General features: G+C 27.8%; 1 protein-coding gene across 2 annotated transcripts; it reads right to left on the bottom strand.

The window, feature by feature from the left end:
• Positions 1–591: 591 nt before the first annotated feature.
• On the bottom strand, positions 592–24,755 carry TBC1D23 (TBC1 domain family member 23). Of its 2 annotated transcripts, XM_014423868.2 has the most exons (14): positions 24,597–24,755; positions 24,298–24,503; positions 23,045–23,146; positions 21,062–21,279; positions 20,864–20,988; positions 19,432–19,582; positions 16,508–16,650; positions 13,584–13,665; positions 13,098–13,311; positions 11,633–11,795; positions 10,808–10,974; positions 8,871–9,015; positions 961–1,149; positions 592–849 (listed from the first exon to the last, which is right to left on the bottom strand). In XM_014423868.2, the coding sequence occupies exons 1-14, from the start codon at positions 24,623–24,625 to the stop codon at positions 747–749; spliced, it is 2,037 nt and encodes a 678-aa protein (XP_014279354.1). In that variant the 5' UTR covers positions 24,626–24,755; the 3' UTR covers positions 592–746. The 2 variants fall into 2 exon arrangements, with proteins under 2 accessions (XP_014279354.1, XP_014279355.1); XM_014423869.3 differs by lacking the exons at positions 592–849; positions 961–1,149 and adding an exon at positions 7,200–7,429.
• Between the last annotated feature and the right edge of the window lie 566 nt (positions 24,756–25,321).

Genomic DNA, 25,321 nt, shown 5'->3' on the forward strand with positions numbered 1-25,321 from the left:
TAATTGTACTGTAAATAATTATAGCATTATAGGATCTCTATTAAAACCTCGATGACATTTATAACAATTTTAAAAATTGTTAAACAATACCATAAATGAAACCATGGATGGTGTTAAAAGGTTTGCGAACCCCTTTTCTAGAGCATGGATAATTAAAACTTCATAAACTGTATAAAATTCTTTCACAGTAACTTCACGTCTGTAAAATTGATATTTTCCTTTCCAATTATAAATTAAAGTACAGAATTTTTTTTTTTAAATTCCTATTATACAATTTCAAATATAATTTATAATTAGTTTTATTTTACTAACTAATCATTATGGATTTTTTGAAATCATGTTATTAAAATATTTATGATTTAATATTCTACTAATAACCTGCCAAAGATACTTTGATTCTGAAAATAATTCTAAAAATTATCATTACAGAATGATAAATAAATAAATACATACAAATTATCACTCAACACTTAATATAAATTCTTTAAAAAGATAATTACAATTTTTTCGTTGTGAAGTATAAAAAAAAAATCAGTACATGCCCATTACAAAATGTAAGTTCTTCTTCCATTACTAAACCTTAATTCAAAATATAGTATACAGAGATATAATTTTATTCATTATATTACTATTCATTATTAATAACATTAAATAATCACAATAAAAGAAAAACTAAGTACATCTTTAAATAATGATAAAAGGAGAAAATTCGTAAAACAGTTTTTGCTAAATAACTAAAATACTGATTATAATGCAGGCTGGTTGCTTTCTTCTTCTTTCTTTTCCAAAATTTTTACAATAAGTTCGGAAATAAGTGATGTTGCCTCATTTGCCCGAGGAATAACAAATCTGAAAGAGTCAAAATAATGGTGATAAGCATACAAACCTAACTAATTCATTAATTAATGTTGATCTATTAATAAATGCTAAGGTTATAATAAAGTTATAAATATACACTACCTGTCCATATCACTTATGATGATTGAATCACCATGAGAGGATCCGTACTTAAAAGTTATAATTTCAGGCGATCTCTTTTTAGAGGTTATTTTTGCAATTGCAGATAATGGCTTTTTGACAACAAGCTCTCCTTTACCACGACTACCTTTTCTCACCACATAAACGTGACTATCACTTACAAACAGTTCACTGAAAATAAAATTTGATTTATTAAATTTCAATTCTGAATGAAAAATATCAACAACGTACAGTACAAGAGCACATTTCAAAAATGCTGCAAAAAAATACACAATAATTTATTATTTAATTTAAATATTTCCGGTAGAAAATAGAAGAAATAATAAAAAGTGTTTTGGAATCCCTAAACAAAGCTTAAAAAAAAAAATTTCTTTTTTTTTTATGTACGCCTCTTTTAGGCTTTAATATAGTTTCCTGACATTGCATAACTTCATAAATGGCTAATATACGGGTGTATTAAACCTCTAATCCGCCAGCATTTTAAAACAAAATGTTGGACAGCAATGTTAAGCTTACATGATCACCTCGAAGTCAACTGTGATTTTGTTGCTAACTCTATCAAACATTGGCCCAATGGAAATGGAGAAAAGTCATGTATGGCGAAGAGACAGATTTTTTTAATTGATTATTAAAATCTACACTTATAATCTTATCTTATAATCTCACATCATAACATAAATACTCAAATTTTGCAGAGGGATTTAAGGAGGATTTTTTTTAAAAAGGTATCAGCATAATAAAACCATTAGCTATAATTTACTTTTTTAACAGAAACTTTAATTTTGAATGTTACAGTATTAGATGGAACATTTTGCTTTTCTACTATCCTGCTCAACGAATAGGTAACAACAAATCTTGTTAAAAATCTGATATAAAATTTCTCCTAGCAGAAAATTATTATAAGATTGTTTCATAGACACTTTTGGGGTAGAATCAACCTTCTAATGAAAAATTAATGACTGTTCACATTCTTTCTCAAGCTATCAAGAATCAGAAAATCTTAGAAAATGATTTATTAATTGTTTATTGTACAAGAACGCTAATTAATATTGATGGTTTTATAATGATACCTGATGGTACAGAAACCATCCCTCTTGGCTATTGTAGCCGAGGAGCAGAGTGGGTTATTATAGATGTAACCAATCTCTTCTAACTAGAGTGAGAAGATTGAATTTTCATTCTATGGAACCACCATGAAATAAACCTATCTAGGCTGGAATTGAACCAGCACCATTGTAGTTATGAGGCTGCTAATATTATGCCTCAACTCCCACAATGTTCATTGACTTTTATTTTGTGTTAGCCCAAATGAATGAAAACTCGACCTTCAGACTCTGGTTAGAATAGGCTGGTAACCTGTAGGATAACTCCTTTTCCTAAGTCAGAAATGGCCAAGTAGGGGTTAAACAAAACAAGATTTAAAAAAAAAAAATGGAAATAACCATCTATCTCAACTTCATTTATGGGGCCATGACCTCAAGTTCTGCAAGTTTCTAGAAGAATTTTTTAAAGGATTATTCCTTGAATGAGGTACATTTAGCCTCTTAAGTACAATACAGCAATTGTTGAGATTTAGATGTCTGTAACTAAGTACTTATGGTTCATTTATTACCAACTATCAATAAGGTAAGTTTTGTTTATTTTAAGATAAGTTTTGAAAAGTTCGATTCTTTTTGAATAAAATAAAAAATACAAATAAAATCTATATTAGTATGAATTAATATCAACAGATAAACTTTCAAAGACTGATAAAATTAATCAATAATGTCAAATCCCATAAAGCTTGGTTACCAAGCCAATTATTATTTTAACTAAATTTTTTATTCAGGTATGTAAATGAAGAAAACATATAAACAACTGACTTAAATGTTTATATACATATAGAGCTGGAATATGAATTGTTATTATTTGTTTTTTACTCATTGTTTATAATTAACAGATCAACTAAAAACTTGCTCAAGGGACACAAGAAAAAAAATATTATTTTGGTTTTAAATAAGGAGCTGTTGGTTGAAATGTATCCTGTTTGATCAAGTGTTCAAAATTAGTTGTGCATTGTCAACAGTAGCTGAATCTTTCATTTAAACTCCTTTTGGTCTTAAATATTAAACAACTTGTTTTTAGGGAATTTTGTCATTTTTTGCTATCAAAGTTTCCTCAAGGTTTCCCTAGGATACAGGTTATAACGAAGCAGTGACACATTAAAAAAAGGTAAACTTAACTATGAATTAATTGGTATAATTATTTAAAATTGAAAAATATCTGATAAACTGTGTATGTTACTGAAGTATATGAATAAACTAATCAAAAGACATAAGAAAGTTTAGAAATTTCATAACCCATAGCTAGATTTATAAACTATATATCACACTTCAAAGAGTAGCGGAAATTTATCACAGTACTGAAACATAATAGTACTTATAAAGTGAAAAAAATGACAAGATTTTAGATCTTGTAACCATGATAAAATAGGTATCACAACATTATTATAAGAAAAAAATAGTTAAATACAATATTTGAGACTTAAATTAAAGATGTACAGCATCTCCATAAGTAATTTTCATCTTTAAATTCAGCATATTTAGACATTTATATGGTGTACATTAAAAAAATCTGACAAATAATTTTCAAAAATCAAATCATGCAATATTTAAAAATTGTTTTTATTTTTATTGTGGCTTATTAATTCTCAGATATGATTTTCTGGGATATAATAATTTAAGGAACAGAGGTTATAAATAAACTCATTAATTTTTTATAAAAACGTTGAGCAGTAACAGTAGATGGTAATTTTTAACTGTGGTTGGAAATATTATCCAATTTTTTTTAAAGGATTTTAGCCAATTGTTTCATAAAACGCTTGAGTTAGAGGTAATGTTAATAAAAAACAACCAATACAACTATTTATTAATTTATAAACATATATTCCAAAACATTTCTCACTTGGTTTGATAAATTTTAGATATGGTTTTTACTTGATTTCAGATTCTAATGTCCTGACTGCCACAGTGGTTCAACTCAACTTGATATGCTAATGCAATGAATATATTCTTCAAGAAATCCTTTAAAGGACTAGCTAATGGTAGTAGAAGAGTCTGTTTTTTTTATTGTATATTATTCTTGGAAGACATATGGTTATGATCATTTTCTGACTGCTGATTAATCTCTTGATCGGTGCCGAACAATGATTTAAATAGATCCATAAATTTCCCAACCAAACAAGTATAAGCTTAGTGCTATGATAAATAATAATGGCGTTCAGTTAGCCATTTGCTAATTTTGAACATTAAAGCTTTTATTTTTATAACTCTAAGAGCACTTGTAATTTAATATTTCTAGTTTTTCAATAAGTCAGATTTTACATATTACATTTGCATATAATATAGTCCTACAACTTTCACAATCCACCTTGGTCTTAATTAAGTTTCTCTTTTCTTGAACAATTAGTTTTCTCAGCCATCTTATCTCTTCTATAACTCCAATATCTTCATGTATCTCAACTTGCACAAACATTATTCAAATTTCTGCACGAGTTCAAATACAAATATGAACCTACTTTCCATTTATACAGACTAAATAAAAGCTTATAATAGGATACATAACAACTATCATTATGGGTAATAAAGGAGCCATTTAAAATAAATTTATAAAAGATATTTTGTTTTCATAGTGAAAATATACATGACAAATAGAGAATGCTATACAACAGACATCACTCTGATCATATTAGAGCATTAAAATTTTTATAAATCTGTTTCATCATATGACCAACACTTTTTATGTCTTTTTTACAAAATTATTTAATTTTCATATTAAAATGATCTTAAAAGTATATACACTTAAGGATTTTGAAAGTTATTTTCTTACTTTCAGAAAATAAATAAATTTTAGGAAACATAAATTATTCACAATATTCCAACTAATTACACAATGTTGCTGAATAACAATAGGTTTCTATGTTAATAATACTGATAGTGTGTAATATAATACTTAAAAAGTGTGGAATATAATAAAAATCATCTTAGTTTTTTTTTTTTTTAATATTTATTCTCAAATTCAGTACAAATTATTTATATAATAAAACCTTTTATAAGTTTTAACAAACAATTTTTACCAAAAAAAAATAAAATAAAATAATCAATGCATCTAATTTAGTCCTGATTCCAGTAACAGCTTTTACCACCCAACTTGGTCCCGAGTGAGTTTCTGTTTTCTTGAACCCGCAGTTTTCCAAGCCGTCATATGTCTTCTACAACTTTAATTTCTATAAACCTTATGACAATCATTCCAAGGTATAATAGGATCATTCATCCTTATATTATTGACGCTTTAATTTAATATTCCCATGATCTTGAAGTAGCAAATACTGTTTTTGATTGATAGAACCTCCATTGCTGTCAGTCCTTTTTTTGGTACAATCCATGTTTCAAAATTAACAATATTTTGGAAAATAGAGTATCACACAGAAGCCTTTGTGAAGGTAGTTCTGAAAACGCTAGAGGAGACCAAAGAAATTTCTCTAATACTCAGTTATACTACTGCACTGACAAGATGTCCTCCACATCAAATGGGCACAATTTTCCCCACCTAGAAGTGCAGATTCCTACTATTATAGATTTGCAATGAATTATATAGAATTTTATATTTTTAAAAGAAATTTCTAGTGCCAGCTCTTAACATTTGTCCTAACAGCCAGAAACGAATCTGATACATTTTTGAATGATCTTAAAAAAATAATTAAATAGGTAAAAATCATCAGCAATTACCATCATATCATTACTTAAAAATAAATCATTAATTTTATTGATTTATTGAAAACAGCACCAATCGTTTTGAAGTATAAAAGGATAAATTTTACAGAAAGTTGTAAATTGTAGTAACAAATTTAATTTCAATCTTGAAACTTATTCAGTGGTACAATAAATTCTTAATAGCTCAAACTTCAGGAGAAAAAATCAATTCTAGTTAACTTTTGAACACATGTCATATAAATATAGAGAACTACTGTGAGCTGGGAATATGGTAGCAAGATATGTAACTGCATGCTTGACAAGAATGCAGAATAAATCATTTGGTACAAATATGATTTGGCATCAGCACATCATTTTGCCACCAGTGATGTGCCAAAGGCTTGTACAATAAAATATCAGCAGTGAGTACGATTTAGAGGTGTCATCATTATCATCTCTTTCTTCTTAATTTAGGTAATTATAAGAAAAAAAAGTTCATATGACTTTCTTCATTCATTCATTGATAATGTAGCTAATATAACACAATAATCACACCGATAGATTACTATGTCACATAGTAGTTGTATAAAGCTAAACCAAGTTAAATCTGGTGCTTGTTTAAACAAACTTATAATATATGGTGTCAAATGAAAATTCTTACTTACTCGAACAATAATAGTGATCAAGCATGCTTGTCAAGCTTGCAGTTATATCTGCAGTAACTTTAAGCAACCTAAATATTTCTTTAGCTTATAGAAGTAATTTTTAGAAATAATTTTGGCTTGCATAAAATTGTTTGAGCAGTCTGATCCAATGATTTGAAGGAGTAAAAGTATTACCGAAGGTTTGAGGAAAATTTTCTGTTAATTAGAGTTTAATTAATCAGGAATAGACTTTATATAATTAAAATTATAAGAAATCTAGGTTTATACAAAACCTTTATACGTTCATATCTTTATTACTTTCTGATAATATTAATAAAAACCAAAAATGCACTAATATTTACAGTTTACTTATAGAGATATTGTATTAATTCATTAATACAAACAATAACTGACTTAAAATCAAATTTTATTTAAGAATTAAAATCAAAAAGCATATTTTATGGTGACATACAAAAAATTGAGACCAAACATAGAAAAGTTTAATGTTTAAAACCGTTATTTTAAAATTAAAATGAAATTTCATGTTACATTAAAAATGGTTTGAGCAATCGCAATGCATTTTAATAGCCGAATGGAGATTCATGAAGAAAGGTTAACTTCCACACTATTAGAAAAATAACTATTAATTTAAGTTAAATAGGAGGTTATACTTACTTGAACATTATGCAGAAAATTTTAGCTCAAAGTTAGCATTGTGTAACTAAAGTACAGCAACTAACTTAAACTAATATACATTTGTTTCGATTTGAAGGTAGGTTGTCAATAATAGTATTTTTAGGTTTTAATAAAGTTTCGGAAGAAATAAAGGATGCAAATAAATGTAAAATATAAGACAAATAATCATGTTATTAAAAATACAAAGTTGAGTAGGTAAAAGTTATTTAATATTAAATATATATTAACAACATGAAGTTGTCCAATGATCACCTACTACCACAGAACACTGAATGCTGACGTCCTTCTCCAAAGGCCAGTGAATATGCAGTTAAATGGACAAGACGGAAGATGAATTATGATTTTCCTTTGAATGGTAAGAGTTTTTTGAACAACCGTCGCCTGGACAAAAAAATTGTATTTCATATTATTTAGTCACGGCAACACAAGTATTAACAACACGAATAATGCCGCAGATGTAGGATGAATAATTGTAAATCTGTAGGCTAAAGATGTTTGCAAAGATATGAATTATTAACAAAAAAAAGATTAATTATTAAAATGTTTACAATATTTTTTATTTGAAATTAATCTATTTATAATTATATTTACACATATTGTTTTCTTAGGTCTCTAACAGAATTTATCAAAGATTTAAGGTAAAAAAAAGGCTGCAAAACACTCAAGTTATTGAAGTGAAACTTCTTTAGGTGTAGTAGAGCGAATTGACCTGGATCAGACGAAAAGTGTGATACTTCTCCTAGCACATGTGCTAAATACCTACTATATCTAGGAACTAGGAGTATTCTATCGTTATTTAGAAAATTTATATTCTAGATTATTAATATCATACTTCGGCAATCATGAACCTATAATTTCTTTATTAGAGTAAGAATTAGTGGAAATTAATTAATAAAATAGATTAATTTAGAAATACTTCCCTCAATCAAATTTCATTTCCTAATCCTGAAATTATCAACAAATACTAGAACCTAAGAAGTTTCACTTTTAGCTTGCGAGAAAGTTTCATGGATATTTTTTTTCCTTCTACATTGAATTCACAAATTAGCTTATTTAATTCCTAAATCCAAATATTGTTAATGTTTGGTTGAGGGATCGGCTTTGAATATAACTACCACTTTCATACAAACAATTTAGAGCAGCAAATACTGTCCTGTATTGTGATACCTTTCAGTAATTAAGTTGGAAATCCTGCAGTCTCAATTTGATTTCTTTGATATCAGTTCAAAGCACATAAATATTCGAATTTTTAACTGTCTTAAACTATTTTCTATTCATTCTCTCATGGCTCTCAATGACTATCTGAATTGATACTTAATATAAACTTTTTTATAATTCATCATACACACCAATTCAAAATCTCTTTTATAATTCAAAATCTCCAGGATGTACAGATGGATCTTCAAGAATTAGAACATCTTTTAAGGTCAGTTTCTGACTTTAAATGTTTTTTAAATCGTAAGGAAGTGTGAAATTCCAACTGTCAACTCATCAAGTATAAGTCTAACCATTCTGATTTCTAAGCTCAATGATGAACTAACAAACTTTAAAGAACTTCACAAAACTTTTATAGTTAATAATTTCTGGAAATCGAGCTGAACTGAGGCAGAAGTTTGTCAGCACATAATATCGAACCGAATGGTAAAACGGATTATGGCTATTTTATATCCGAATTCAATGTTCGAAACAAATTTGTAGTGCACAAAAAACTTTATCATGTGAGAATTGAATAAGAAACTACTTCTACTAACAATACCTGTACTATTGGGTAAAATGATAATTGTTTCATCAACAATTAACTGAAAATAAAATTAGAAAATACCTTTCATATGTCTGCCCATTCATTTTCACTTCTTGACATTCGAAAGAAGCGATCAAGTCAGGTCTAGTTTTCCACGCTGACAGAGATACAGTTTCATATTGAGAATCCTCTTCTTCTTCATCTCCTCCCATGTAGGCATAAGGAACTAAAAGAAGAAAAATAAATTTTATAATTATTATCATCAAATAAAACTTACTGAGCAGTTAATAAAATACTTAATTATTTTAAAAGTATATTAGATTAATAATGATGAGTTGATTGTTGACTGTAGATCTTGAGATAAGGAGAAGATGGTTGGGGAGCAGTCTTTAAAGTGAAGAACAAATATAGAAATGAAAAAAAATATTACAAATCGAACTAGTAAATAATAAAAGACTAAAAAAATTAACTTATAAAAATATAAAAAAATTATATGATATACAAGAAATAATGTAAATAATAAAAATATATATGTAAAAATAACAAAATAAAGAGGTAAAATATTAAGCTACATAAGCCTTTTACTCCTTCCTCCTTTGTGCCTTTCAGTGTGGTGGTGCCACTGTCCAAGCATGTTAACCATACCGGTCACTTGCCAATGCTTTCATGGACTCCAGCCACTTTCCTCTCTTGTCCGAGCCCATTTACTGTTTTCTAAATCATTTAATCTACTTTGCGGATGATTAGCCTAACAAAATAGGCCCTGTAACCTCGGGATTACTGACCTCTCGAATACTGAAATCCCCTCAGGAGGAAGAGTGGCCAGGAAAGTTCCTGACCGTACCTCATCTCAGGAAATGTTGTCGTGAGACGAGTTCTGTATATGACCTTAGTGTCAGTGTTGTGTATGGAGTATTTCTGTTATGTAATGTGTGCTGTGTACTGGACTTGGACAACTGGAGAGCGTTAATGCCCATTAGGCATACACATAAGCTAACTCCTGTGGGAAAATAAGCCAAAGGGGGTAAATAGTAAAACTGAAAGTAATAAGAAGTGATGAAGAGACTTTTTATTCTATCATGGTTGTTGTCTTTGTTATTACTTAGTCCTGATAAAGGTCTAAAATTTAAGCCGAAACGTCATAACCCAATAAAAATAAGTTTTGCTTATTTTTGTTCATTAATTTTTCTCTTATTAAATTAATAAAATAGAAGTGAATCTATGATTATATTTTATTAATAACCATAAAAAATTATTGCAGATAGATGTACTTAAAACCTAGTTATTTTCAGTATTTTGTTTGTATAGCATAAATATGAATCAGATATTATTACTTATTCCTAATAAATGGGAAATTGCAATACAGTAGAACCTCACTAATCTGACCCTAACCGTAAATGTTTCACAAGTGGAACACAGGACTGGGGAGTCACACAAATATTTTTTCCAAAATGTTTACTTAATTGAACCCGTCTTCTATCTAATTGTCTAAAATAATAGGAAGGTGGAACCTTTAGAAAATTAGAACAATTTACTCTTCCGCAAATGAAACTATGTTCAACTGGTGATATCTTAATACTTAATAGATGACGAAACAAATCACTATGAGCCCGGGAACCAGGATAATATTGTAAATAAAATAATGTTTTTTTTTATATTTAATTTTTTTAAATTTAAAATTCATATGTTTATCATTTTGATTCTATAAATGCACACATTTATAGAATTATAAAAATGTAAAAAAAAAAAAATTGCTTAATATGACAAATTATTACATGGCCTATTTATTTTATTTATCCCTGAATTTATGAAAACAATTGTTTGATAAATTCCATAGACTTTTTTCATGGAAAATGTAAATTTTATTGCAAACACACTATACCTATATTGTGAAGGGAAAAAATTGTTTTTATTTAAAACACAATTTTTTCGTTTCTGGTTAATCTGAGCTATTTTTGGTCCCATTGTGGTTGGATTGGCGAGGTTCTACTGTATTTTAAAATAATTTTTTTTTATACCTGTAGGGCTGTCATCGATAGTAAATACAGCAGAGCCACCTCTATACCTTTTTCCTCGCCTATCATTTGGGCTCACATGTCGTTCATTGACATTTCCTCCAGTAGGATTAACTATATATTCTAGAAGTTTATCTTTTACCTCAGCAGATTTTGATTTAACTACTGCCCTGAAAAATTTACTCAACTAAATAAAAAATGAATATGTTACACAATTTTTTTTTTATTGAAATCCACTTCAGGCCTTAAGCTTTCAAAATATTTCTTTAATGGTTTTTATTTGGGATATATTACAATAATATGAAGAAAAAGATCGAAGATAAAAAAAACATAATCTTAATATGATTTAAAAAATTATAAGGTTAGTAAATGGAAATAATATAAAAATAAACAAATGAATTTCATGTGAGTTAATGTAGTGATTATTTTGATTTATCTAATATATGTGTATATATATATATATATATATATATATTTATATTTTTGAATAAAATTGAAAGGTATTGACTTTATTTTTATTCTTTCTTTCATCTTTAACTCAGGTTTTAGCCCTCAAGATGATATAATAGCTTAAAAACAGATATATTTTTCAATATCATTATTATATTATGTAATGATGATTTCATATTAGAGCGTCCAATTTTAAACAAACATGTGAAGTTTGTGTGAAAAAAAACAAAAAACAATAAATGAATATTATGCTAGAAAGCCTAAACAGTTTGTATCCAACATGACACCCACCCACAAAAAGGTTACTCATCCCAGTATTATTCCTCTTTTGAAAAAATACTATAAAAAAAAAAAAAAATAAATAAAATAAATTCTTACCCTATTTTTCCAAATAAATCTTTTGATGGTGAAGTACTGCTGCCATTTGTACCAACATTTTGATTCCCAGCCTGAGATCCAATTTCCAAGCACACCCGACAGGACTCGTGGTTATGGTCAGACATTGTTTCTTCAACATTGTCTCCAAAATAGTTGTGAAGTGCTAAGGAAAATTATAATTCTTATTAATGAATAATGTAAAATTAACATATTTCAATAAATTGGGCTTTCAATTGGAAAAACCTGTCAAAAAAGTCAAATTTTGTGGGACAGTAAAAAAAATTTCATTCGAAATAATCTATTATTGAAAAGTTAAAATATATAATTCTATCTTGATAAGTACAAAGACTATAAGTTACATAATCTTGATTTAATTACTTCATTCTTGAGTTCATGTCTATCATTTGAACATTGTAATTACAGTACAGATTGGTGCTCGTTATTTATTTCAAACAGTTCAACATTGAACTTTTTAAATAGTAGTCAAATTACATATTATCTAGTAAACATGAAAAAAAAAAAAAATTGATGTGACTTATACTCCTTATACTAATCACAGCAAAATTATAAAACTGACATTATCTACATTTATACTAAATCAACTAAAATTTAATATTTAATGTGAAAATATGTTACCTTAGTAATTTTTTCATATTTTTGTCTTCACCATTACTTATTTAACCTCTAAATAAATTTTAACCATTACTTACGTTCTTTTTAAATCTATAGTTTGACTCTTTGTTTAAGTTATTTCATTCATTTTATAACTTATTTATTTAATTTTAATGCACATTTACACTTATACGTATGTTATCAAAAACCAATTTCCTCTGGACTCTAACATACTTTTCATACCAGCACACTGATGCTGCCGAACTGATACTCTAAGCAGAAAAGCTACATCGAGCCAAGCGAATGAGAAATTACATTTATTTCAATTTTTCATTATTGACAAAGATCATTGTTTGATTTTAATTCTTTTTTATTTTTCTAATATTTTCAACGTTTACCTTTTTGTATAAATTCTTACCTCCACAATATTATATTTTATCTTTTGTTTGTATCATTTGTTATCTTCTTAATTTCTTGTTTCTTCACTGTGTTATGGTTTTTATCTCGTTTTTTGTTTTCAGCCTTGATTAAGGCATGAAATTTAAGCCGAAACTTCCGCACAAATAAAATAAGTTTCATATACTTGTTTATTATTATTCTACTGGTCACACCCCGACCATCTTTTCCTCACATAGAACAATAAACATATCATTAACATATTTTCAGTTTTGGTGCCAGGGATTCATCGGTCATACAAGATGAGAAAGAAGCTTTATGCGGAAAAATCATTTTGTTAAATTTTGTATTTGAAACTGCTTTAGAGGGAATCTTTCAAATAATATCGTATGTTTTTCAAGTAATAGAGTAGTAAAATCTATGAAATGAAAAAAAAAAGTTATCAAAAGATACCTACCATGGTATCCTCCAGAGAGAATAGAAACATAGGGACGATAATCTCTCAAAAACCCAGCAACAACCATGTGAGTGTATTGATCTTCATGGAGAGCTCCACAGCCTATAAAGCAGAGATGTTCTCCACCAGCAGAGGAACCTGCATCTAAAGCTTGTTGCTGGGCAGAAAGAAGTCCTTGAACGGCCATCTTGTACACACTACTTCCCTGCAGCATCTGAAAAGGTTTTATAAAGCACAATAAATGACAAATAAAGTATTCAGAAACATGATAAATCATTAAATTAACTGTAGGTATTGGATTGGAACACATCTCAGAAATAACAATGTTTCAATAACACACAAAAATAACCAGTTAAAATTATTTTTGCATTAGGCTCACAAAAAATGTTTGTTAGTGAAATCCTTGGAAACAATAAAATTACCTAAACTAGATCATGAAAATCATAAGGTGAGTGATAAATAATAAATATATTAAACATTTCTTACCAAAGTTGGATCTAAGTGGAATGCAGTGGGCAAGTGGCCAGCATTATACTGATCAGCTGGCCGACAGTCGACTAGAAAAAACCTAAAATAAAAATTAAAACTTTATTTAAATAAATGTTTTAAACAATAATTTCCTATAATTACAGGAAATACAGGAGCTTTTGATGAAACTTGGCAAGCAGTATCAAAAAGTTCAGAAACATGAAGAAAGCGAAGTTCTGAGAAAAAGTTTTCATGGGTAAAAATACAGTCAAGTACTACTACCCATTGTATAACGGTGACTTGGTAACTTGAGTAAATTAGATTAAATAACACTTTTTTTTGTTTTGGTATGTAGATAAACCGTGGAAGTTTTGGTGGTTAATGGTTAATCTCTAGCCAATATATTACCACAGATAAGCAGTTTTTAATTTTTTTTTTAAGTTGTACTACCTATGTATCAAATATATCAACTATTCTTAGATGTGAATGGTTCTTGATGCAGAAAAAGGGTGACCCTCTGTAACGAATATTGACACAAAAGGCTTATTTCAGTTGGTAAATACAAAAAGTAGTAGAGAAACAGTAAACTCTTGAAATATACTTCAAGAATATTTGAGGTAGACTAAATATCACTCCCTTATTTAGTACAGAAGGATAGTTCGTCCTCTTAGGACTAGTAGAAGTAATTTTGGGGAATTTGCCTGACAAGAGAAGTGATAGCAGACAGGGGGGAGGAGCCTTATCAGCAATTCTTGCTCAGGAAAGTATTAAAAGGAATATTAGAAAAAGATATAGGATAAAATAAGATAAACAAGAGGAACAGTGAGTGAACTCCTCCATTCTTCTTCCTTTACTGATTCTGGAAAATTTACTTCCTTGGCTACTGCAGAAGCTTGATTGCCGAGACAAAAGGGACCAAACAGATAAGAGATTTAAGGGCCGATACAAAAAAACTTGTATCAAGGAGACAGAATAAGAATACCCCAGCTAAGAAAATTTCATTGTACAAGAGATTAGTAAACACATAAATAATGTTAAACACTATATATCATTACTGATCGATATTATCTATCTCAATCATTTATATTTAAGTTATTCCATAAATAAATTCTTAACTTTGGTAGTGCTGGTACCCATAAAAACTAACTACATAGTAAATTATAAATATATTACTATTATAATTAATTTTAATGAATGTACAATCAATGTTCAGTTGTGCCATCACCTGACACACACTTCTATAATAATACACAATAAAAAATAAAAATTAATTTTAATACAGTTCATTAACTAATGGATAAACAAAAAACAAGTCTCTTGAAAAGAAATCCAATTCTAAAAGTTTTTAAGGACTCAATGGATTATTCTCATTAATCTTTATTAATTAAAAAAATTAGTTTTCTATCAATTAATTCCATATGCTTCATAAGATTCACAAGGAAAAAAAATATGTATATACATATTAAAACTAATGAAAAATAAATTAGCATTTTCCAAAAATTAAAAAAAACATGTTTTGTTTTTTTCATTATCATTTAAGGTATCATGAAAATTATCTCTAAACATTAATATTTCCCCTAAAACTGGTTCAATGAAAATTCTCAGGGTCATTTTTAACAAAAGAAATTCCGATTCATAAAATATAAATAAAAAAAAAAATGAAAGGAATATGGTCCGGGTGCGGTCAAAAAAACTCAAATAGTAGAATTATACTATTTTATTGAGCCAACGTTTAACGTTTCGAGCCAACATTCATCTTTACACACGGTCAATCCAGTATGTCCCAAAAAAAAAAAATGCTAACAGCAAACATTTATGAAACTTATTTAAGGAAATTATTCAGTGCTTAAAAGAAAACCAGATTTAAAAAAATTAATACAAAGCTTTTGCTATCTTTTTGATTGTTAGATTACGACTATGCGGGTTATAACATCAGAAAAATAATATACAAGGAGATGATAGTTGGGGGTGCGGTCAAAATAGAACACAAATAAGTTGATGTAACTTATTTACTCATGCCAACGTTTCGGCTAGAATTTATAGCCTTCATCAGGGCTAAGAACAGAACAAGATAACAACCAATGAATATAGAAAATAACAAATAAAATATAAACTGAATGACATAAAGTAAATAATTTTACAGAATGGAATTGATAAAATAAAGTGATGAGAGAAGTGGAAAATAAAATGTATACATAGGTAATTGAATAAGTAGGTAAAATAACATAATTAAGGTATAAAATAAAAATGAAGTTATATAATGCAAAGAAATAGGAATATATTAGTTATTAATAATTTAAAAATTAAAATATGGAAAGAAAATATATGTAACCATAATAATTGATAAAGAGGAAAAATATAAGTAAAGTTTAACAAAAGAAATGAATAAAAAAAAAAATTTGAAAACAACAATAATAATAATAAATGGTGAACATAACTAATAACGTGGGTAAGGAAAATTGAGAAAAGAAGGGGTGGTAAAGTAAAGATAGGGAAAATTTATCACTCTTATTTATTCTATTTTTTTCCTATCTTTATTTTACCACCCCTTCTTTTCTCAATTTTCCTTACCCATGTTATTAGTTATGTTCACCATTTATTACCATTGGCATGAGTAAATAAGCTACATCAACTTATTTGTGTTCTCTTTTGACCGCACCCCCAACCATCTTCTCCTCGGATAAGTCATCCACGGTCAACTATCTCTCATAATTAATCAGAAAAATAATAATATTTATCAATTATTCACCCTAAATACCCTAGTTTCAAAAATAAATGAATAAGAGTGATAAATAAACAGCTATTTGAAGCACAAAAATTTCACATTTTTTTAAATGCTGATTAATTAGTTTAAATATGTTAAAATGTGTCAATATAATTAAAAAATATATTAATATTTATTTTTAATACTCATATCCTTAATAGATAATGTAGAGCAATACCTGAGTGAATCTTCACCTATGGCTGGAGGCAAATGAATATTCTCTACCAACTCAGAAACTGAAACGGGCAAACACAGTGCCTGGCTGATTTTTTCTGTACCTTCGGCTATTTCATCATCTTCGAATACACACCTCTCTAAATCCTAAAACATAAATAGTCTGATAATATAAATATTTCTTTTGAACATATTAAACAAAAAAATATAATAGCAATATGAACATCAAAGTTGATTTTTTTTTAGTTTATAATTTTATAGATTAATAAAATTTTAAATTAAAAAAAAAAAGTTAAATTATCAATAATAAACCCTAAGCCAAGGTGTAATTCCTTAGATAGATAATAAAAATAATAAAATTTAAAAAAAAAAAAAAAATAATAATAATAAGAGCCTAAAGCTATCAAATCATCTTTTGCCATGTGGTACAAAGAGATATATAATGTCAGTTAAAAGATGTAAATCACATTAATTTCTCAAGCTTACTTAATTAAAATTATTAATTATTAATGAGAATGATTGAAGAAAAATATTCTAAAAACTTCATTAAACCTACATTTTTAAAAATAAAACAATATAACAATAACATTTTTTAATTATTTTATTTACAAATAATTATACTTCATACATATATTTTAGATTTTTTGGTAATTAACAAAATTTATAGAATAGACATACATATAAAATGATTTTGTTGCAAATAAATTTATAAAAATGTTATCTTTATATAGTTTTAATTTTTACAATATGGGTTTAATGAGGTCCTAAGAATATTTTTCCTCAATCATTCTCATTGATAATTAATAATTTTAAAAATGAAGCCTACTAAAAAAAGAAACTACAATAATAAAGTTGTTCATAATTAATTAATTAAGTTTCTAGTTTGTTATTTGGTTATCTTATCGAGATTAATGGAGGGGGAGGGGCACAGTTAAAAAAAAGAATGCCTAAGTGAAACTCTAATCGAAACATAATGCAAACTGGCTAATTCCGAACCATTCAATAATTTAAACTCCTACCTGTCCTAAATAAGGGAGAAATCCTGGTTTTAATTTTAAAAATACATGTAAATAAGAATCTTAGTGTTAAAAGTGAAACTTCTACAGTTCTAGCATTCGTTAAAAATTGTATTATTTCAGATTTATTAATTGGAATTAGATTGAGGGAAATCTCTCTTATTTAAATAAAATATATCTTTTATTACTTATCTTATTTAAGCAATATTTTATATTATTTTAGTTATTGAGAAGATGTTTTTCACATTTGAAGCAAATTTACTCTGCTGCGTTTTATACCGAATTACTCTATCAACAAGTTTCTATTCAAAAATACATACAGGTAATGTAAATTATCATAGTACATTTTTTTTATGGTTATGGTGGCCGAGAGTGTTAGAGAATCACCTCACCAACCTCGAGTCAGAAGCGATGACGGTTTGAAATTTATTTCATGGCGGATCCATGGAATGAAATTCGATCTTTCCCATCTAGGTAGAATAGATTAGAAAGATCTAAAGCCAATCCTCAGGGTTAGGTAGGGGATAGAAAAAGAAAAAAGTACATTTGTTTAACAGAAAATCTTAACACTTCAAATTAGAAAGAAAGAAAAAAATGAAACAGAATAATATTTATGAGAAATCCATAGTTTGTCACATTTTTTGAATATGAATGAATAAAATTCAGTTTTTAATTTATTCACTGTTCGGTGGGAAATTTCATGATTAATGCAAAAATCCTACAAACAGCTTAAACACAATTTTCTATGAATCAGCAGCATGAGATTTCAAAACAATAGATTCAACTTTTAAAGAGGAAATTGGTCCCAGAGCCAGACCATATTTAACAGCTTATTGAATATATTCAATACTATAGTACTTAAAGTACTACATGCAGTACCTCATTTTGTTAACAATAAGCTTAGTAGTGGAATGGATAATGATTGTAAAAAAGTAAACGCTTCGAATTATTTCAAGTTAACAGGAAGAAAAATTCTCAGTTTTAACTAAATTATTAAGGCACCACAAGTATCAAGAGAACTCCCTATTCTTACTGAATATTACACAGAGTAATAAGGTCAGAGCCTTTCTTTCATCATTTAGATTTCCTTTTCCTTATTAGAGTGGGGAGGAGAGCTGATGACAAAGGAATTAGGTTATCTCTTATCAATAGAGCATTTGAATAGCGTGTAACTTATATCTATCAATAAGAGATTGCAAGACAAAATAAAAAAATGTAGTAATAATTTCAGACATCTCTGTTAGGTGACCCAGAATCCATATATATTTTTTTTTTTCAGCACTTTACAGAGCATTATATAAATTTTTAAAGCATAAACAAATACAGAACAAAATATAGTGCCCATTTACAAAAGGGGGAAAAAAATGTAGAAGAAATGATAAGATAAATTTAAATGACCATGATTTTTTTATTATATGTTGCAACAAAAGGGTGATGAAAATGATAATTTGGATTAGAGAGAATTGAGAAGATCTCTATTAACTACTTTGTGGTAACAGTATCAAAATAATTTGGTTAATCCTTTCACCACTAAAGGCTAAATCTCTACCGGCGATCCAAACAAAGAGTGTCCTTCCTTCATTGATATTATACTCTTTTTAGATTACTGCTGACTCTTGATGTCTTTTTTCCATTAAAATAGATCCTTATTTAACCTAATCAGGCTGAGTAGATGTATTAGAGACGAAGCTGAATAGACAAATCTAAAATAATGCTAGGAAGTGAACCTATAATCTTCCAGTTCATAAGCAATGGTACTAACTATTTACCACAACTCAGAGAAAGCATTTGAATTCATAATAATTTGTATCTTTTTTTTTTAATAATTAAAAAGCCAAATACAATAAAAATAACTTATTATTATTATCTTAATAATTGTAACCAAATCTTAAAACTAATATATAAATCATACCTGCCTAAATGAACCAGGAGTTCTGCTAGCATATTCTTGGGCCAAAGCAAAAAGATCCTCAATATCAGACTCTTGGAGCCCAGAAGGAATAGAAGCTACTGCTTCGCATACTGCCTCTTTAGATGACTCTTTTAAGGACAATAAGTGATCTCTGTAATATTTATAAAAAAAACTGTAATTAAAAAAGCAAAATATATAGAAAATATTTTACAAATTTATTGTATTTGATATATTGTAATGTACTTTTTCTTTTATTAATTTTATTTATGTATTATAGTTACTATTATCAGTTAAAATAAAAATAAAAGGGGAAGATGGTTGGGGGTGCGGTCAAAGAGAAACACAAATAAGTTGACGCAACCCACTTTATTGTGAAAACATTTCGGCTAGAGTTTCTAGCCTTCTTCAGGGCTGTTAGCTTGAAAATCAAACGCCTAATGGCGTTGGTACAATTAAGTGGGCATGTTGGCACAATAAAGTGGGTTGTGCCAACTTATTTGTGTTTCTCTTTGACCGCACCCCCAAACCATCTTCTCCTCGTATGTCATCCACGGTCAACTATCTCTTATAATTAAAAATAATAAAAGTCTTTTTTTTTTTAATAATAGTCACTTACTGTTTTATATGTTAAAAAATAATTACTGATTATTTTTAAGCATTCAAAAACTTAATCCACATTGTAGATGTAAAATAACAGTTTTCACAGCCTTAATATATTGTCAATTATAAGTACAGGGTGAGTAGTGTTTGATCTATTTGGGCTGCACTGTAATGGTCTCTTAACAAAATTATTCTAATATTGAAATATTTAAATTTACAACCCAAAATTATTCATCAACACAATGATGTATTCCAGTAAACCATCTACATGCTTGTGCTGGCACGACTTTTCCATAGTTTGGAAAACATTAGCTGCACTTTTAAAATCTTCATATTACAAAAAGCAAAGTTCATTGAATGATGAATATTATTCATCAACTGTTTTTTTTTTCTCTTTTCCCTTCCTTGCCTTCCTAGCAACAAAGGATTTGACGAAAGAGGCATATTACAATTGATGAATTATTTTTACTTTCAGGCCTCTTGTTTTTCTTTTCAGTATTTAAATCTTCCAATCCACAATTAGTTAGAAAATTAATTAAGTAATAAATAGTGAAAAAAATCCTTTACTCAACAGATTGAATGAAAATGGTTTGTTCCTATATCAATTAATTTATCAAAAAAATTATTTAAGTGGTATTATAGGTACAGAAAAATGGAAGATATCATTAAAAATTAAATTCATCTTAATAAACTAATAATAAAAACATAGCAAGCAAATAATTTTAACTACATCCATACAACCAAATAACTAACATAATAAAAAGTATTAAATATACTCAAAGAACAAAAAAGTAAATAAAACAAAAAAATAACATATAAAAATGAAAAGTACTTTGCATTAATAATGATGACAAGACCAAGGAAAAGCATGAAGAATGGATCTGCTTGTTGAAAATAAAGATCCCATATCTTTGTGACAACAGGTAACGAACACGGTGCAGCAAACAGTGTCTGAAACTAAACAAAATCTTATATACCATGGTTGCATCGGAATACAAGAACTAAATACATCATATAGCTGTAAAAATACCCATGATGCCGAATAGCCTTCAGGACTTATCTTCTTGGTATCGAGGAATGAGCAAAGGTTTGGATCATGGTATAAGAGGAGGAGCCTGAACAGTGCCCATAACTCTCCATAACTTCTAGGCACATAGCGAGATCTTAAACCCTCAAAGAGGGAATATGTATCTTCTGTGTGAAGCCCTAAGGCAAGGAGGGGTGCGAGGAGGTCCAACCAACCATTGCCTAAGTTTAAAATACACCAAAATTTAATAATTGCTATTAAAAACAAATAAAGCATTATAGTTATAGTTTAGAACTTCACAAGAGGGAATGGCTATCAATAAAATCTATAAAAATTAGTCTAAAATAATACTATTTCTTTTACCTGGAATAAGGATAAAAATAACAGGACAAAATTGATTTAGTTTGATAACTGGTTGCTAAGAAGAGGGTTAAGGTAAAAATCGAAATCCTCAACAGTTCATACCTTGGAGATTCCTTTGCAAAAAAATCTTTCATTAAATTGCTTTTATAATTTGTTTATTCATAGCCCTCATAACTCCATACAAATTACCATTCTGTATTCATGGCTTCAATATTTGCAACAAATTTACTTGCCCTCTGTGAATAAGACGGTACAAAAAAATAAAATTCTTTCAATGGGGCAATATTCTTAAATACCCATCTGTAAAATGCTTTCATTTTTCAAAAACGAAAGTTCTTAAAAAAAATTGGACGAAATTAAATTATTTAAAACATACCATCTTAATAGTGAGAGGTGGATCAAAGGTAGATAAAGACAATGTGTATTTTGTGGATTTATATAATAATTTCTATTAAAATGAAATGTTTATAAATAAAACATGATTTTTCTGTTCTCATTATTGTCAACCTCTAGTTCTAGTTCTAATTAAAAGAATGGTTCTTGATAAATCCTTTTTGGTAAATAAAGGCTAGTTCTGAATCATTAAAAAAAAGAAATATTTAAGGACAGAGATGCATAGCACATTCCATTAAAACACTTTGAATTAACTTCATTAAATCAAAACCAATCATGCATGCTTAGTCAGAAAACTTCAGCACAATTAGTTTTTTTTTGCAAATTCATATGAACAAACAAGTTCGTGTAAACAAAAAAAATTTTCATCAAATGAATTTAAACAAACAGTTTATAATTTTGTCTAATATTATAGAAATAATCTTTTAAGAGCATTTTTTCCTAATTACTCAAACTGGATTCCTGTTTGTCTTCCTCGCTGCACGACCTGGAAGGATATTACATAGTCTAATTTCCAAATTAGACTGATAAAGGCACTATAGATTGAAACTTGCAGCTATCTTAAATACCAAAATCTTACAGGAAAACAATATCTAATAGTTTCTCTGAATTTAAATTTTTTATAAAGAGACTTTCTAAATTTTCAGCACAAGTCATTTCTCAGAATTGTATTTAACTAAAAAAACATATAAATTGGGGTGAAATATGGCATCATTCATGGTTATGGTAATATACATAACATATCACATACAATTAAACATTGATATGTGATAAAAAATGAAAAAGGATAATATTTTGGAACCATAGCGGTGTGTGTGTTTGAGTATCCCTCTGGAATACTGTAAGCATAAAATAAAATAAAAGAAAAAATAAAAGGGCTTATGATTTCAAACCTCAAAATATGTTTTGTACTAATACAACAAACAGAATAAATCTGGACCAAATTATTCTGCCAAGAAAAGGTGTAAAAAGGATAAGGAGTCATTCTAAAGTATAATCATTTTCTAAAATTTATAATTCATTACTTTTGAAATTAAGGAATGATTTTAAAAGTCATTCAAAAATTTTAATTACTTAATCACTGTAAATCAACACTATTCAAAAAAATAAATGTGCAATAAAATATATCTTATAAGTGCCATGAATATTAACGAAATACAATTTATATTCAATAAACAACTTGAAAATTTCTTCAACTTTAGTTAAAAAATAATGAACAAATTGGCTTACCTCGAGTATATGATATTCCTGAATTTCGACAATAAGTTGAAACCAGGCATTCGACATCAGAAATCACACACAGTTTCTCTTCTTCGGCATTACCAAGTTTGTCTGAAAAACAAAAACAATAATTCTCAGAGGGCCATAACTAATAAACAATGTGGTCTCAATTTTATAACAGTTGATGATGAGTTTCTTTATATTTCTGATCAAACCAAATTAATAATTTATAATATACATAAAAAATCAAGTTACATAACCACCTAATAAATTTATAATTAGATTATCAAGTAAAATTAATGCGAATAAATAATGTTTAAGAGGTGAATCAACCTAAAAACCTTGAAGAAATAATCATCATCTTTAACTACTAAATTCAACGTAAATTTAAAAGAATAAGAAATAATGTGATATAATAGAGATATGTTTACTTTATTGAATGTAGAATTGTATGATAAAAATTACTTGCAGGACAACCACGATAGCCAAACACTGAGAATCAAAACAATAATAATTTGAGGATAACGTTATTATTATGAAAATGTAAAACCTCTGAGGTTACTCTTATTCATCCTTGATAAAAGTTGTTTATAAATATAATAAAGTTTCAATTCATAAAAGGAAAACCAAACAAGTAGAAGGTTAAATTCTAAACCATCATATCAGTAAATAAGATAAAGTAACACTTATACGTTTACCGATATTAAAAATAAAAACATAAGAAAAATTCATTAAATTACAATGAACTATCATACAAATATATATTTTTAAAAATATGTAACTTTTCAAATAAAATTTGAAAAAGTGAATAAGGCCAGCTTTAACAAGAAACAAACAAACAATAACAAAGACAAAATACTACCAATAGGAATAACAGCATTTTTATTTTATGACCTCAAGATCTCAAGCCATACAGTATTATGATTACATAAACCTTGATGAATTTTTTAACATACATACATCACCTTAAATTAGGATACAATTAATGTCAAAAGGAATATAGATAAACAAAAACTAGATAATTTAAGAATCAATACTGAGACTATAATAGTATTATTATAGGATTAAGTCTTAATCGAATCACAGGATTACAAAATATAATCTTAGCAGCAGGATTCTGAAATTACTATGCATTTATAGAGTTAAAAATACCAATCATGGAACTGATTTATACAGCACAAGTGAGTATAGATTAGAAGGGTGATAGATGGCGTTTGTTACTACTAATATTAATACTGGTATATTTGTGGAATTATGCTCACCAACAAAATTTTGGCAATCTTCTCTAATTATTTTCTGCTCTGGGAGATCAAATATCTCATCAAAATAAGGAGGTTTATGGTGGTTGAAAAATAAACAGGATTTCCATATTTCAGGGCGAAGAGCATCTGGTATAAAAGGATCTTCATTTACACCATCTATATCAACACTTCCATCTTCTTTCAGAGCAGATTCAAGCTCTGCAATCCTAAAAAATAAAATCAAAAATAGACACTAAACTCATAAAATCAATAGGGAATTTTAACACTTAATTAAAATATATAATAAAGGAGAAGCTTACCAGGATTGATCATTGCAATTGTCTGCCATTTTCCATTTTTGGATTAAAAACTAAAATCCTCCAAGGTAGATAACATAAGAAAATACGACATATTCTCTACAAACATCTGACGTTGCAGGTTTATTGTACACACCTCTGATCTGATTTGATTATCAACATAGTTTACTCATTCTTCCCAAAGGAGCGCTAGCTGATTGTTTCTTATCACTGGTAAAATATGTTTGTTTTTTAAAAATATGAAACTTTTATTATGTAAAGACCAGTTAATAACGTTCCAAAAAGTCGGATACAAAAAAATATTCTTCAAAAATTTTAAATTTTCGAAATTTTTCCAGTCTTATCTAAAAATTGACGCGCCTCAATATCTATGTACATAATCCATGTTTACCAAAATGATAAGTAGTGTAGTAAATTGACTCTAATGACGTTTTCTTCACTGTAATGGGTATTTTCAAAAATTATAAAAATATTAATATCTGCTAAAGAAATAAATGATGCGCCATTTACATTTAATCTGCAGTAAAAGTATAGGATATCTATAACTTAGGACAGATTTTGAACTTTTTTTAATATTCTGAGTTTTTTTATCCAATTAAAAGAGACAGAAAAGTCCGAAATTTATTCCTCTGCTTCCTTAGAATATAAATTAATGAAAAAACACTAACTAGTACACAAATTTTGATATCTGTGTTTTTAATTTTTTTTAATTGGAACAAAGCCTATAT

The sequence above is a fragment of the Halyomorpha halys genome, unplaced genomic scaffold (assembly GCF_000696795.3).
Source record: "Halyomorpha halys isolate HHAL.00 unplaced genomic scaffold, Hhal_1.1 Scaffold442.1, whole genome shotgun sequence".
Lineage (NCBI taxonomy): Eukaryota > Metazoa > Arthropoda > Insecta > Hemiptera > Pentatomidae > Halyomorpha > Halyomorpha halys.